This window comes from Chenopodium quinoa, unplaced genomic scaffold, assembly GCF_001683475.1.
Source record: "Chenopodium quinoa cultivar QQ74 unplaced genomic scaffold, ASM168347v1, whole genome shotgun sequence".
Taxonomy (NCBI): Eukaryota; Viridiplantae; Streptophyta; class Magnoliopsida; order Caryophyllales; family Amaranthaceae; genus Chenopodium; species Chenopodium quinoa.
This window is the reverse complement of record NW_018743920.1, coordinates 7696368-7713301: the sequence shown is the minus strand read 5'-3', so window position 1 is coordinate 7713301 and position 16934 is coordinate 7696368. Positions and strand designations below refer to the sequence as shown.

General features: G+C 37.9%; 1 protein-coding gene and 1 pseudogene across 2 annotated transcripts; one reads left to right on the top strand and one right to left on the bottom strand.

Moving 5' to 3' along the window:
- Window positions 1–4412: 4412 nt before the first annotated feature.
- Window positions 4413–5790, top strand: LOC110688594 (annotated as a pseudogene).
- A 4891-nt stretch (window positions 5791–10681) lies between these two features.
- On the bottom strand, window positions 10682–13378 carry LOC110688338 (eukaryotic translation initiation factor 3 subunit B-like). 2 transcript variants are annotated; one of them, XM_021865079.1, is made up of 8 exons: window positions 12973–13378; window positions 12754–12885; window positions 12505–12576; window positions 12284–12381; window positions 12032–12200; window positions 11444–11943; window positions 11253–11358; window positions 10682–11168 (listed from the first exon to the last, which is right to left on the bottom strand). In XM_021865079.1, the coding sequence occupies exons 1-8, from the start codon at window positions 13165–13167 to the stop codon at window positions 11046–11048; spliced, it is 1395 nt and encodes a 464-aa protein (XP_021720771.1). In that variant the 5' UTR covers window positions 13168–13378; the 3' UTR covers window positions 10682–11045. The 2 variants fall into 2 exon arrangements, with proteins under 2 accessions (XP_021720771.1, XP_021720772.1); XM_021865080.1 differs by lacking the exon at window positions 12505–12576.
- Window positions 13379–16934: the final 3556 nt, after the last annotated feature.

The following is a 16934-nucleotide window of genomic DNA, read 5'->3' as shown; positions in this document are numbered from 1 at the left end:
GCACGACCTACCTGGAGGTAGGCACGGCACGGCACGAGCCGCCACCAGGCACGGCCAGGCACGGCCCGTGGCGGCCCGGCACGGCACGATGCCCACCCTTACATACACATATCCCAACTCTATAAGTACATAAAAAACATTTTTTATTTATTTTTTTGTATTTTTTTTTATTTTTTTTTAATTGACGAGAAAAAAACAACACGTCTTACTACTATTGATTGATTAATAGAAGTATAAACAATAAACCTAAGTGTGACTAGCATTCTCTCCAAACCCTAATACCATTACCAATACTATGATGGTGGGTTGTCGCAAGAAATCGTACAAAAATATGACAAAATTTGACGAAGCACGTTCTAAAAGAACGTCCAATTCTATGGAGAATAGAAGACTTCTTAGACAGCAAAGATTTATGGGTAAGCGGTTGGAGTCCTTCAATGGGGATATTACTTCTCAACTTACGCAAGACAAACAGGTAAAAATATACCAAGTTTTACTCGTAATAAAGGTTTCATCTTTTTCTTATACTACATATAAGTTTTAATTGAGCATGCTTTGATTTTATGTTGTTGATTTAACTTGTTTATGATTTGATTCTCGATTTTGTTAAATTATGTAGTACGTAACTTTTTATGTTGATTTGTGTTTGAATGAGTTATTTGATCATGAATACATTGAGACAAATTCAATAAAATTCGATATGATATATTAGTGCACAATTGTGGCGTACATAGGTCCATATAGTCAATGACGTGGAATAATCCTACACACGAATGTACTTCCTAGTATATATATTGCGATTGTGTTGGAGCAATTTAATGATTTAGGGTTGAACTAAGAATTGAAATACTCAAATACGTAACTGCTGTTTTGTTCATTGTAATAAAAATACTATTATAAGGATGTTAAAATTACATTTTCATTTTAAAAATCATACTAAGCGTAAATATGTCAAATTATATAAGTTAATTAAGCTATTTATTTGGAACTTGAATGAATCAGGTATGCTGGTTCTTTAATTTAAAGCTGAAGACTCCACCTTGATAAAGGTTTCGTATTCTACTATATTTTATGATGGAAGTCAAAGATATGAATTTAATTATTGTTTACACTTGCTAGTTAATGGTGAATGATTATCTAACGTTAATATTGCTTGGGTATTAATGTTTTCATGTTCTACTATATTTTATGATGGAAGTCAACATTTTCTATGCTTTACATATAATAATATTTGTGTCTAAAGTCTGCATGCCTCCACTAACTCTCTTTTGGTTATTAGCATGAATGACACATGTTGAATCATTTATAAACTTTGTGCCAAGTGTTTCTTTAATAACTCTGATACCAAATGAAGGATTACAATGGTAATGGAATAAACACAAGTAATACTCTACAAGGATTACAATGGTATCAGAATTGCATGTTATTAAAGAAACACTTGGCACAAAGTTTATAAATGATTCAACATGTGTCATTCATGCTAATAACCAAAAGAGAGTTAGTGGAGGCATGCAGACTTTAGACACAAATATTATTATATGTAAAGCATAGAAAATGTTTACTTCCATCATAAAATATAGTAGAACATGAAAACATTAATACCCAAGCAATATTAACGTTAGATAATCATTCACCATTAACTAGCAAGTGTAAACAATAATTAAATTCATATCTTTGACTTCCATCATAAAATATAGTAGAATACGAAACCTTTATCAAGGTGGAGTCTTCAATCTCCCCCTTGATGGAAGTCAAAACAATCATATGAATATAATCAATATATATAGAAATTGATAAAAATAAATCCTGTAATATTGATAAAAACCATCATATTCATCATTAAAGTAATTAAAAGTTAACAACCATTCTCCCCCTTTTTGACTTCATCAAGAAAGCCAAAAGAAAGAAAACAAATGTTGGAACAAACACTAAAAATATTAAAGTTATTTAATATACGCAGTTTTATTTCAAGGCTTTGACATGCAGGTCAAGGTCTTGAAATAAGTTGCAGTTTTACAATCAGCACAAATTAAAGCGTTAAAGCACGTACCTTAGCTCCCCCTATGAAGATGCATCCTTATTTAATATTCTCAATTTAAGCCGAATAAGAATGAATATATATATCTTCACTTAATGACTTAAATAAAAATTCAGCAAGTTAATAATAAAAACATCAAACCTTTACTTTTGAATCTATCTTTACTCTTGAAGTATTCCTACAAAAGAAAAGAACATTAAACCATTCTAGACCAGCCTGCAAATTTGGAGTTATAGTCAGGATGGACCATGTTTGGTGGTCGGGTTCCTTTAACAACCCATATTTGCTTGACTTGGTCTCGAAAATAAACAGGAAAAGAATTCTTAACAATATGAGGGTCATTTCTTCTAAAAGGACATGTTAACTTAGTATGACCTTTTCTGCAACAGTAAAAACATGTGGAAGTTCGCCAATTATCCTTAGCTTTCACAAAAGTGGTCGGGTTTTTCTCAGAAAATTTTTTGTTGTATCCAAGACCACTTTTATTTAAGGATGGTTGGTGTTCACCCAACATTTTATCAAGTGTTGCTTCTGACTTAGTAAATCTAACCAAGGCATTATGCTGCTCTATGCATTTCCTAGTTAACGTTTTCTTTTCATTCTCAAGATTATTAATATAATAATTTTGAGAAGCAAGTTTACGTTTTAAAACAGTATTTTCAGTTTTCAAGGCCTTGACCTTAGTGTCAAAAGCTGACTCTGAGGCCTTGACCTTGTTTTCAAAAGATTGCTGGGAAGCCTTGAGATCAGATAATTCCTTAGCTAATTTATCAGATATAATAGTCTGTTTACTTAACTTTTCTTTTAATATCTTTGACTCTCGAATTAAACTTTCTTCATTCATAATCATATTTCTCAAGAAGTCAGATAAAACATTTGTAGGACTAGAAATTAAATTGTTTACCGTTACCTGGAGGTGTTCATCGTGATCCGCCACAAGACAAAGGTTAGCTTTTTCTTCATTACTTGAATCTGAGTCACTTGATGAGACATCCATAACTTTCTTCTTATAATATCTTTTTCCTGACTGCCTTTTTCTTCTTTTAGGGCAGTCCTTCACAAGGTGATTATCATCTCCACATTCGTAGCATTTCAAGGTCTTGACTTTGTTAAATGGCTTGCCTTTATATCTTTCTTGTCTGCCATTATCATTGCTTCTGGGGAACTTTTTCTTCATCTTCAGAATTCTTTGAAGACTTCTAGCAATTTGATCAAATGGATCTTCTTCATTATCAGTGAAGGATTCTTCTTTCTTAGCCTTGAGAGCTAGCCCCTTAGTGGATGAGGCAGGCTCTTTATCATCTTCATTGAGAGACATCTCATGGGTAATAAGTTTCCCAAGGAGGTCATCAAGAGGCAGGGTTTTCAGATCTTGTGCTTCTTCTATGGCAGTGACTTTGGGTCCCCACTTTGATTTTGGGAGACATCTTAGCACTTTTCTGACTTTTTCTTCATTTGAGAAAGACTTCCCAAGAGAGTCAAGGTTATTGATGATTTGAGTAAACCTTGTAAACATTTCTTTAATAGTCTCATTTGGCAGCATCTTGAAGAGCTCATACTGTCGAAGGAAAATGTTGATTTTTGTTTCCTTGACTTGACTGGTTCCTTCATATGTAACAACAAGTTTGTCCCATATTTCCTTAGCACTTTTTCATGAGGACACCCTGTTGAATTCGTTAGCATCAAGTCCACAGTACATTAGGTTCATAGCACGATAATTTTTGGCAATGCTTTCAAGATCCGTCTGGTTGAATTCACTTTCGTCTTTTGGCTCTGTTGCACTAGAGGAAGTAGTCTTTGTGGGCACCTTTGGTCCTTTCTTTATGATCTCCCATAGCTCCATATCTTGATCAATGATAAACATCTGCATGAGAGATCTCCAATGGGCAAAGTTATTGCCACAAAATAGAGGAGGACGATTTGCGGAGCGTCCTTGAGCAAAGCCTCCATCACCAATTGTATTCATCTTCACGGACTGTTAAATCCTTGCGTGAAACCTGAAATGCTCTGATACCAAATGTTGGGCCCGCTAGCCACCAGTGATCCACATTAGTATGATATTGTCCGCTTTGGGCCAAGCCCTCACGGATTTGTTTTTGGGCATTTCCCAAAAGGCCTCATACTAATGTAGAGTGGTAGCAATTTATAAGTTTGACAATATTTCTTTACTTAGTCGATGTGGGACTTGGGATGTATACTCTTCAAAAGCATTACTTATTGACCACTATATACAAATATCTATTACAATTGTTGATTTGTTTATTGAAATGAGCCTGATTTACAGAGCTAGCTTTAGCAAGGTTTGTTTCGTAGTATTAATTCATTTCTTTTGTTTTTCAAGATGATGAATGTGCAATCGAGAACAATACATGACATGGGTTTCCTATTAATGAAGGATCAAACAATTGGTCATATACTGTGTTGCAAATGTGGTACTTCAACTCTTCCAAATAACGCGAACTTGTGTGTGAATTGTCTGTCATTAGAGACTCGAATAACAGATAGTCTACCAAACCGTGTTAGTATTGTACATTGCCCGTACTGTAAGAGTTACTTGCAGCCACCAACAACTTGGTTAAAAGCTGAATTAGAGTCCAAGGAGTTGTTATTATTTTGTCTCAGAAGGCTTAGGAAATTGATTGATTATCGACTTATTGATGCAAAATTTGTGTATTCAGAACCTCATTCTAAAAGGATTAAGTTGAGGCTTAGAGTTCAAAGACCTGTTCTTAATCAAGTATATGTTGAGAAGTTACATGACATCGAGTATGTTATTGTGGATCAAAGGTGCCAATCTTGTATGCCTTTAAACCCCGATTATTGTGAAGCTGTTGTGCAAACAAGGCGATATGTCCTTCACATGCGTACATTCTTGTACTTGGGGCCTTATTGTCAAGCATCAAGTAGCGATTTCAGCAGTGAAACTAAAGCGAGTAGAGCACGGTCTTGATTTCTTCTTTGCTAAGAAGCGTGATGCTGTGAAGTTCCTCGACTTCTTGTGTAGTGTTGTCTCTATTAAACCGCAAAATAAGTCTCTCAAGCAGCTAATGTCCCAAGACACGAAAAGTAATATCTCTTGATATAGATATAACATTGCTGCTGTTATAAGCCCAATTTGCCGTGATGATCTTGTTTATCTCTCGCCTAAACTTTCATCCAGACTCGGACAGATTGGCCCCCTAGTGATTTGTATGAAAGTGAGGAGGACTATCACTTTGTTGAATCCGTTGACATTGAAATGTTGTGCAATCGATAGTGATCAATATTGGAGAGAACCTTTCGATCCTTTACTAACTAGTAATCAGCTAGTAGAGTATATTGTGTTGGATGTTGTGATTGTTTCAGCTCAAGTTGATTATAACAGATGCCTGAAATATACACTAGCTGATGTAGAAATTGCTAGGGTGTCGGATTTTGGAAAGATTGACAGAATCATTTATGTAAGAACACATCTTGGACATCTTTTGAAACCCGGAGATTGTGCTCTTGGTTATGACCTGCTTGGATCGAACTTTAACAACAGTGAGGCAGAGGAAAGAAAAGAGATGTTGCCAGACGCGATTTTAATAAAGAAAAGATGCACAGAAAAACAGAACAGAAAGACTTCAAAAGTTTGTTCTGATGACGAGAAGACTAAGATGATTCAGAGTACCATCACTGTGAGAAACGTTTTTGTTTCTTACAGTGGCAGTTTCGTATATAAAATGTACCACTTTAGTCACGGTGGTACATTTTATTTACAAAATGGATGATAAAATTGTACCACATTAGTCACGGCGGTACATTTTATTTACGAAACTGCCACTGTGAGAAACAAAAACGTTTCTCACAGTGAGTAACAGAGATTTACTCCAGTTTCTGAGAGATTTGGAGATTGATCCAGAGAAAAGTAACTACACCAGCATGAGGCAGGAATATTCAATCATCACAAAAATAACTGAGTAGACAAAATAAACTAGCATCGAAATTGACTCACTTAATGTAATCTAGAGGTCGAGCTGAACAAAATTCCTGAGGAACTTCATTGCCAAAGCTTTTTATGATCTTTCCAGTCTTGGCCTCCCAAACTTGTAACTTCATATCCTATAAATAAAATTATGATTCCATAACAAACACGTACTAGCGATATCAGATCAATGTCACCTAATGTAAAAGGAACAAAACATATAGAATTTCAAAAACAACATTACTACTAACTTGTTGGGTGTGTGACAACCAGTACATGACAGTTATATAATTTTCCGTAGCCAAAAATTCAGCTGCAGAGAGCTGCAAAAAATCATCGTTGTTGGTAAAATAATGATAATTTCTAGATTTCGAACAAAATAATTTAACATCACTCAACTTTAAATTCAACGTTAAATACACCCGACTCAACTCAACTCAACGTAACTCTTCCCGACCTACCCGAACCCGACTTAAGTATCGAATTGACCCCTGGTGAGAAAGAAAAAAAAAAAAAACCTGTCCATCCACAGAACGTCCACGACCAAGAATTCTGCCATGATGTTCTGGGCTGCTCGGCCTTTGCCAATAGTGACAGGAAGCAGAATCTCCCATCCGAATATGATGAAGAACCACTGAACCCAGATACCGGGAAGGGTACTGGAGTCAAGTGCTTGGTCTCCAACTTCATCTGGTCGAATGCTCCCCGAAAGAGGATATTCGCACCACTACCGCCGTCGACGAGAGTTCACCAGACGTTGTGGTTTGCAATGCCCGTCACAATTACCAACGAGTCATCATGGGGGTACCCCACTCCCCGGCAGTCTTTGGCTGTGAATAGGATGTTCGGAATCGGAGAATGGGATGCTCAGATGTTAACATGATTCACCTCATGGGTCAAGCCCCTCAAGTGGCGTTTCAGTGCATTCCGAGAGGTTCCCCCGGAATTGACAAGGATATCAGGAGTTTCTTTTCCCTGAGACTTGTCATTTTTCTGGGAAAAAATCTAGATCTTGCCGAAGATCCTTTTCGGCTCTTTTCTCTTCGCGGCGATCCGCGAGATATGTTTTCTAGTAGCCCTTTCGAGCCATGTCCTCGATCTTATCCTTCAGCTGGAGGTTGTCCTCGGTGTGATGTCCGGCAGATTCATGAAACTCACACCATCGGTCGTTGCCCTTTTTCTGATGGCATGGTGGGGGTGGCCTTGGCTTCTTAAACCTCACCTCGTCTTTGGTCGTGCTGTAGATTTTAGCACGAGGAAGAATGAGGGGGGTGTAAGAATCTTATCAACCCGGGTAGGGGGGTCTCTCTCCTTCTTCGGTTCAGGCGCCGATGACGATTCTGAGGCTTTCGCCTTCCCTTTCCTCGGCCCCTGGTCTTTGGACAATTGTCCCTTTGCTTTCCCAGCCCCAGATTGGGACTGGGATTTTGCTTTGTTCCATTCTTCGGCTCGGCGTATTTATTCGAGGCGTCCAAAGCTTCCTCTAAGGTCTGCAGGGGATGCATGACCATGAAGTTAGGGAACTTTCTAGCTTATAAGCCATTCCGTAGTGCAAACACGGGTAGGCCCTGGTATAGACTTGTTATTCGGGATGACTCGTTGCTGAAGCGAGTCAGATAGTCTCGGAGGCTTTCATCCTCCTCTTGATGCAGACCCAGCTATGCAATTGTTTTCTCTCGGCAATTTTCCATAGAAAACTTGCTCTTGAATTTGTTGGAAAGGTCTTTCCAACCGGTTATAGAGCCTTCTTTCACCCCCTTATGATCCAAGCTTGAGCAACCCCTTTGAGAGTCGTTGGGAAGTACTTGCACCAGGTAGCTTCGGACCGGGGATTAAGGTACATGTGCCCCTCATAAGAGGCAGTGTGGTCCTTCGGGTCCGAAGTACCGTCGTAAGTAATGTGCGCCGGGATTTTCATCGTTGCCACATGCTCTTCCAATATCCAGCTTTAGAAGGGTGAACTTGTAAGAACCATGATGGCCTTCCCCTTGTGTATAGCTGGAAGGACCTCTCTTCTCCCTCTTATAGAGGTGGAAGTGGTTTTCGTCCTCGGCTGAGACGGTTCAGGGTAGGGTTCAATTCCCTCTGGGTAAGTGAGACGGCTATGCACGTTCGATCACTTCCTTCGAGCCTAGACGTTCTTGAACAGTTTGGTGAGCATGCTCTTGCCACGTTGAAATGTTGTTGCTGCTTCTGAAACTCTTGGAGTCTCGGGTTCTGGAATCTCCAAAGAACTGGGGGTTCTTTTTCCTTTCCCGCTCGGTTCTCCGGGTGTCCTCTTCCCATTGGTCCTCGACTTCCTTGAAGGATGGAGCTTGTCCATCCTCCTCTTGTCCAATCTTCCTTCTAAGGTTTCTTGGCTGAAGGGGTGAGGGATCATGGGGTGTTGATGGCAAGTTGTCTACTTGGGCCTTCATGAATTCCATGAAGACCGCAACGACTCTTGCCATCTCCTTCTTAGAGGGCCCCGTTTGAGGAGTTGATCTCGGCTGCGATTGAGAGTGCAAGCTTGGAGGAAGACTTGTTCCATATGCATGACTCGGCCTAGACAAGCTTTTCGGCTGGCGAGTATGACGAGCTGGTGACCTCTCCGACGCTACCCTTTCCGGGGAAGGGGGAGCTTTCGAAGAGGATGAGGATGGCTCAGATGATGGTACAGTGGGTGGATTACTCTGCACCGTAACCAAATCTCCCCTCGAGGGAGGACCGTTCTTAATAGTGCTCTTGGCACTTTTACCACTCTTAGTCAAATTTTTGCTAAGATTGGATGATTTTTGGCTTAATTTGATGTATCCTCCCTACAGATGGTCCCAAATTGTTTTGGAATGAACACAATAAGACCTTCGGCATGTCCTTTTCGGTGGGAGAAGACTTATCTCGGTCCAAGTAGAGACTGGGTCGAGGATTTCTTGCACAGCAAACACACAAAAACTAGCCTCGGGGGTGGTGCCGAGGAAGACCCCTTCGATGCTAAATTCAGGTTATTAAGAGAGAAAGCTATGCAAGAGAACTAATTGTTTGAGGATTATTATGCATATTTCTGAATGAATGATAAATGAGACAATTGAAGGCTTTTATACCTTGCTCAATAGAGGTGCGGGTCACAGGTCAGATAGGCTTTCCATGCTGATTGGGTGACTTAGCATGCTTTGGAGAATTGAACCTTGCTTTTGGGCTTTTGTACTTAAATCATTTGGACCAGCCCAATTAGTGATGACTAAATTGGACTCAGATTGCTGAAGGTAGTGAAGCTGCATCAAAAAGGCTCCTTTTCTAGATAGTATCAGGGTGAACTACCCTAGATTGAAGTGAATCTTCAAGTTCTTTCACCTTCAATAATAATTCATCCACAACCTTTTGACTTCCATACAACTTTGAATCAAGTTCATGGACTTCGGATTTTGAATTTTCAGACTCTGTCATTATAGCCATTACCATCTTTTCTGACAATTGTAAAAGATCTCTTGTAGGGATTTCCCTTGGTCCCCAATTGCATCGCCTTTGATTTGATGGATGATCCTCTGCAAACCTGATTCAAGATCAACTAATTGACCCTTGACCTCAACCAACTCTAGCTCATCACTGTCCTTCCAGATCTCTGAGCCAAGTTCATAGTCTTTAGCTTTCAATTTTCACATTCCAAAGTTAAAAACCATTACCATCTTCTCCATAACTTGTATAAGATCACTTGTAGCAAGAGGCTTCAAGTTATTAATTTCATCACCTCCCAAATTCTTAATAATTCTTTGCACGCCTCCCTCCAAATCAAGTAATTTCTCTTTAAGCTTTGCTAGTTTTTGCTTAGAGTTGATGCTCTTATTAACCTCTAATTCAAGTTCATGGACCTTGGATTTCAAACTTTCAAAATTGGAGATTGTCGTCACTACCTGCTATTCTATTGCCTGTAAAATATCATCTGTGGAAACAGATGTTTGGTCCCCAATTACATAATTATAACCTTTGCTCCTAACAATCGCTGGTTTTTGCTCATGGCCAAATGCTTTATTCAATTCTTTCCTTCAGATGTTCTTAAATTATTTTAATTTTAATTGCTTTGTACAGGATCAAAAGTAAGAGTAATGTAAAACTGAAACCCCAAATTCAAAATATTCATAAAATTAGAAAAACCTAAAATAATCTATTTCCTTCGGATGTTCTTGAAAAATTTTAATTTTAATTGCTTTGTACAGGATCAAAAGTAAGAGTAATGTAAAACGGAAACCCCAAATTTAAAATATTCATAAAATTAGAAAAACCTAAAATAATCAAAGCCAAAATAAGATAAGGAATGTGAACTAAGCATAGTGATCTCAATTCATTCGAGATTCTCTCACATCACATTTAGGAGAAATCCAATAAGTTTTGGAAAAAGAAAGATGGGAAAAACTCCATTACAACTGGCTTTAATGGAGGAAAGAATGAAACCACCCTCATTAAATCAACATAAATAGTGGAACAAAAGTCAAGTAAATAGGGGAACCAGTACCAACACATTGAGCATGCCTTCCATTCTTTAAATTTGATTCCATTATTCTTTGTTCTTCAGATTTTCATAATAGGCTTAAGTTTCTAGATTTTAATAATTGATTTGATACAAACATCAGAAACCATTTGATTCCCAATTCCACCTGCCAAACAAATTCTAATCCAGATCAAACTCCAGCAACATGTACACTCTCTTTGAATCATGAGATTCATTATCTGTAATCCACAAATCTTACATTCCCTTCCCACATTGCATAGAAGAACACAAGCTCAAATGCTCAACCAAACAAACAGCAAATTTCATCACTTTAATTAAAAAGATGATTTGAGTAGTCAAATCTCACAAAATCATACATTCTAGATTTTAATTGAAGAACTCCATAGTCATTAGTCCATATATAGCACTGAAAGAAGGGAAAAAAAATCCCTAGCGCTTGATGACAATGCACATCAGTTAAGCTACAAGATATGTGAAAGCAGTTAAGAGTGCTCAAAATCACCACCCCAAACATATACATTTATCCATGATCAAAGCTTCCTTTTCAGCTTACTCAGGAGGATCGGCAGTGGAATCAACTATCGGTCTCTTTCCAAGGATACTTTCACCATCCCCGAACATATACCTATACTTGACGACTCATTTGTATAATCATCATATTTAGCACTCTCGGCAACAAGTGACACTTTATTGCTCCAGCACTACAATTAAACAAAAGATGTACTTCATAAGGTTATGTTTTAAAATCAAATCTATCTATGGCCAGCATGATATTAATTCATTACCATATGATAATCGAACGGACCAACATCAATAAGTTTCTCCCCGTGTGAAGACCAAATCCGAACCACTTCATCGCAATTCTTACGAGTAGCCCGCGTCAAGAAAAACCTGCAGTGGAGGAGAAAAAACAAATTACACACAAAGGTTTTGTCAAAGATTAAAGACAGTAATTAACTAAAGAAAAAGAACCCACCTGCCACTAGCATCCCATTGAAGATTCCTAGCAATGAAGTGTACAAAGGCCAATTGTTGATGTTTTATCACATCATAAAAATACAACTCTCCGGAACCATTTAATGGTCCTTGCATCACCATATAGTTACCATTTGGAGACCAATAGAGAAAATGTGCAATCATATTACTTACACTTTTGGTCCTCTGCCTCAAATAATTTTTATCCTCGTTCATAGTATAAAAGGTTACTGTGGTTTGCCCTGCATTATCAGCTCCGCGACTAACTGCAAATTGTTTCCCATTACACTCCCAAGCTAGATCAATGTAATCATGGTGAGGAGAAATGAACCCGGCCTTTCCAGACTTAAGGCTTATCAGAAAAATTTTCTTGTAGTTAAACCCTGTGCATATACAGGCAAGATAGTCTCCATCACTTTGCCACAAAAGCTTATAATCATCCACCCCTTCCCAAGAATGACCATACAATTTTTTACCACTGCATATATCAACAATTTTCATCTGCAATTGCAAGTCATTACATGTAATTATGCTCAAGGACAACCCTTATAAAAATACAAGATGTATATATGTAATTCTACGATCTTACATAAGAGTCACCAGAGAGTGCTAGTACTGATGCCGAAGGTGACCAACCAAACTCGCGTACTTGTTTGAACATCAAATGTTTAACACGAGAAAATGTTTTGGTTTCATAGATAGTCACCATACGATTGGATCCTACTAGGGCGGCAAAATAGTTATCATGGTATTCCCATCTACACAAGCATGAGGCAGGAATATTCAATCATCACAAAAATAACTGAGTAGACAAAATAAACTAGCATCGAAATTGACTCACTTAATGTAATCTAGAGGTCGAGCTGAACAAAATTCCTGAGGAACTGCATTGCCAAAGCTTTTCATGATCTTTCCAGTCTTGGCCTCCCAAACTTGTAACTTCATATCATATAAATAAAATTATGATTCCATAACAAACACATACTATCGATATCAGATCAATGTCACCTAATGTAAAAGGAACAAAACATATAGAATTTCGAAAACAACATTACTACTAACTTCTTGGGTGGGTGACAACCAGTACATGACAGTTATATAATTTTCCTTAGCCGAAAATTCAGGTGCAGAGAGCTGCAAAAAATTCATCGGTGTTGGTAAAATAATGATAATTTCTAAATTTCGAACAAGATAATTTAACATCACTCAAATTTAAAATACACCCGACTCGACTCAATTCAACATGACTCTTCCCGACCTACTCGAACCCGACTTAAGTATGGAATTGACCCCTGGTGAGAAAGAAAAAACCTGTCCATCCACAGAAAACTTAAATTCCTGAAAAGAAGGTTGAGTAAGCAAGACGAACAAGTGATTCCCTTTCACACACAGCAACGACGATCCAAAGGGAGACCACCGTATACCGTCGATATTCTTCATCAGCTACAAATGCAAAGAAGCAAGATATAAATTAGGGGTTTTTAACCTAAACTCAACCAACTAATAAAATTATGATGAATTAATACATACATTGAAAGTGCGATTGTACAAAGGCAAAAAAGCATCAGAATCATCATCGTACGTAAAGATGGAGATAGAATGATTATGCAAAATTGAAAAGTATCGCTGCTTCGAAGTGCTGGTAATGGAGGAAGGACGACGGTAAACCTCAGGATTCCTCTGAAACGGCCAACCGTATGGAACCCTAGATTTCGACGCCGCCATTTTCGACGATTAATTTCCTTTTAGAAACCCTAAATCAGAAATCAGAAATCACAAATATCGAACCTTCTTCCTTCAATCTCTTCTCTACTTGGCAACAATATAATTATAATTAATAGCCTAAAAGAAAATTGCCTGATCGTTGTTTGTTTTAAGGACTAGGATGAGAATTGGAGGGTCAATTAATATTATCAGAGTAATTGGGTAAGCTTTTTGTTTATATAGGTCGTCTTATTTCATTACTTAGTACTCCGTATGTAATTAGGTTGCATCAAATAATAATTATTTTAAAAGTAATAAAAAAATTGATGAGGTGGACTGTAGAAAGAAAATAAACTATGGTGCTGTGCATTTGTGGAATATTATATATTTCAACATATTTTTTTATATGGAAATCACCCTGAATCTTGGTTTTAAGACCAAAACTAAACAATATTAGTTTTATGCCTAAGCGATGCCTAGATAGTTGATAAAAATTTGGGATAAATTTTTGGATTGAATGTTAAATATGGTCATATAATCCTTTATTTGAAAAACCTTTAATAAAATTTATCGATTATATTGCATGTCTACAACAGAATCAACCTTGGACAACACCCAATGTACTCACTAGATTATGGGCTAAAAATTACTATTTAGGACCTCTAATACAGATCACAGTTGATCACATCTAATACATATGATGGGAGGGGTAATTAAAACACAAATTTGATACATAGTATCCAAATTACATCTAGCCTCCTTGATCAAATAGTCTGCTACATTGTTAGTCCTTGACCCCAAATCGTCCCCTTCCCCCCAAACAGATTTGAGTGACTACATCTCTACGCTGTTCAAGCTCCAACTCCTTGCTTCACTCCCTCCATTTCTACTTTCCAGGTAACACATACATTCACTACAAATTTTTCATTCCCTTTCAACTTAATATTCTAATGATCCAATTCATTTTCCCACTGTTTTATATCATTAGTTTCAACTAGGTTAGTTTTGAAATCACATAATCACCATCAAGATAACAATTATCTTCCCAAATCTCAAACTTATCAATGGCTTTTGGAAGGTGGGCTTAATTCGGATTCTGGGTCGATAATTGATTGCAAAAAGCTTTGTGGGTTAATTTTGGAATCGGTTGGATTATGTGATTGCTATTGGATTTTTATATTATTAATGATCAATTATGGGATGCACACAAGTGTTTGATGAAATGCTTGAAAGAGGTGTCAATGTATGTGTTTCTTTGTGCGTATATGTTCTTTGTGGTGTTGCTAATAATTGCTTATTACTTGATATTATATACTAAATCTAATTAACAGTAAGTTACATGATTTCTATTGAGTTAGTGATACTTATTTATGAATATTATATAGGATTTCAACCAGGTGACTCTACATTGTCCACTTTTTCACTGGTGATGGCCGAGGTATGAATATGACAATAATGGCAAGCATATTTTCCATACTCCATTATTTATAATCTCTATCATTTGTATATCAGGCTTCTTGCTTATATCCCAATAGACATGATTTATTTCTCTAATAAAATAACAAATTCGAATGTTGAAATGTAGGAACCTCCAAGGTGTCTTATTTGTGATCATGTACCACACAATGCCAAGAAGCTAGCTTGTTCCAATGCGTTATGTCGCACTTACGTACGTGGAGAGGAGATGTTGTGTTGCAGAATTTTCCCGAATATTATCATTCGCTTACTGGAACAGAGATCTCGGAAGATTGGAATTTGGTGCTTGCCGTAGAATTGGATGTCATGGAATTCTATTGGGTATAGTCTTTAGGGATGCAGAACAACATGAACTTGATGCTTGGAACTCCTCACAACGTGATTGTGACTGGCATGTAATTGGTAATCGTGATGCCGATTGGGGAACTTTCTGCAGGGAATGTAGTTTTAGGGGCAATCATGCCCAGTTGGAGGCTCATGTCTTACAACATGAGCGGTCAACATTCAACCCCAACAGATTCATTTCACAGGACGGTGAAATGGAATCTGATCTAAGCGAAGAGAATCTTCAAGTTTGGAATGATGATGATGATGATGTGCAAGGTCCCCTTGTTCTTTTGGCAAGTGATGATGAGGAAGATGATGAAGAGTGATATATTAGATATGTTTTATTGACATGTCACATGTATCTATCTTGCTGTTTTTATATGGATTATGCATACATTCCATGATTTGTATCCTTTTTTTTTTTTTTTTTTGAATTGTCGATAGAACCTTTATGAAAAATGTGATGCTCTAGTTTCGTTTGATGTTATGAAATGTGTTGATTGTCTTTGCTTAGACATTTAACTCGGGTTTTAATTAAAAGTGTATATGACTATATGTAGCTAATAGGTTTTGATAAACCAGATTAACCCCATAAACCCAAAATTTCAGCCTAATCCCCATAATGTCAAAAATAAAATACAAACTTTAAATCAAACTCCCTCGAAAGAAAGGGCAAATTCTCTCGAGAGAGAAAGAGCGTGTCTCTATCCCGGTGATAGAACCCTACCGTCTTCTAGCGGTGGTGGATGATCTGATCCTGATCTTCAATTCTGATGGCGGAGGAAATTGCTAACCTTTACTCTCGACTTTGTATTCGAGAGGAGGAAAAGAAACCTATTGACTTGGGAGCCCTAGATGCTGGCGACGGTGATGATAATTTGAAGTTGATGTTGGTAGGAAAGTTACTTACCCATAGATCATACAATGTCGAGGCGTTTAAGAAGACGATCACTAATGTCTGGTCCCCGATTCATGGCTTTGCAATTAGGGTTCTCAACCCTAATCTTTATGCTTTCCAATTTTTTCATTGGAAAGATCTTGAAAAGGTTTTAGGAGGACGACCTTGGTGCTTTGATAACATGCTCGTTCTCTTGAAAGATATTGATGGTAATGAGCAACCGGAGGATGTGACCCTTACGCACTCTCCCTTTTGGGTCCGAATAAAAAATTTACCTTTCAATTGCAGGTCTGATCCCCATGTCAAAGCAATTGTGGAGGGTATGGATGATATTCTTGAGATTGAAGAGGATAGCCTTGGAATAGGGCGTTACAGGAGAGTTAGATTAATGATCGATACAACAAAACCTTTGAGGCGTTTTCAGGCAATCAAGGATCGTAGAGGGCGAGAATCGTATGTAAACTTTGCATATGAAAGACTTCCTTTCTTCTGTTTCGCCTGTGGAATAATGGGCCATGCTGAACGTGATTGCCATAATGTTGCGGAGGAAGAAAGGCATGAGCAGTTGGGGTGGAGCATTGACCTGAAGGCTACGCCAAGGAAAGGGATATCGAAGGAAGTGGAAGAGGTTGAGAAATTAAAGGCGAGTAAAAGACTTGTGTTTACTGCAAAACCCCGACAGGAGGAGAAGGTTGAAGACGTAGAAGGTGAAGTCCAGGAGCATTTGATCATTCAGAAACATTTTGATGCCACTGAAGATGGAGTGAAACTTGTGTCTTCTGAACTCTCTATCTTAGAACCTATTGTCTTGCAGGACCAAACCTTTGTATTTGGCGCTTCCTCACTCCCCAGTTCTATGGTGGAAAGCACAGATCAAAGGCAATATTCAGCCTCGGATTCTAAACAAGAGATGCAACCAGGGAGTAGAACTTGGAAAAGAGTAGCTCGGGCGAAGCAGAGTATAACAGAGAAAACATCTGGTGGCTCTATTAAGCGTGGAGTGGATGAGATGAGCTCCTGCGAAGAAGACACCTTTGGTGTGAAGCGTAGTAAACAAGCTGATGTTCATACAATGGATGTTGCTATA

Coding starts and splice junctions, on each gene's coding strand:
- LOC110688338 (XM_021865079.1), bottom strand. CDS start 13,167: ATGGCGGCGTCGAAATCTAGGGTTCCATACGGTTGGCCGTTTCAGAGG. Junction 12,382..12,504: donor GGTTGTCACCCACCCAAGAA/GTTAGTAGTAAT, acceptor TATGATATGAAG/TTACAAGTTTGGGAGGCCAA. Junction 12,201..12,283: donor CGACCTCTAGATTACATTAA/GTGAGTCAATTT, acceptor ATGCTTGTGTAG/ATGGGAATACCATGATAACT.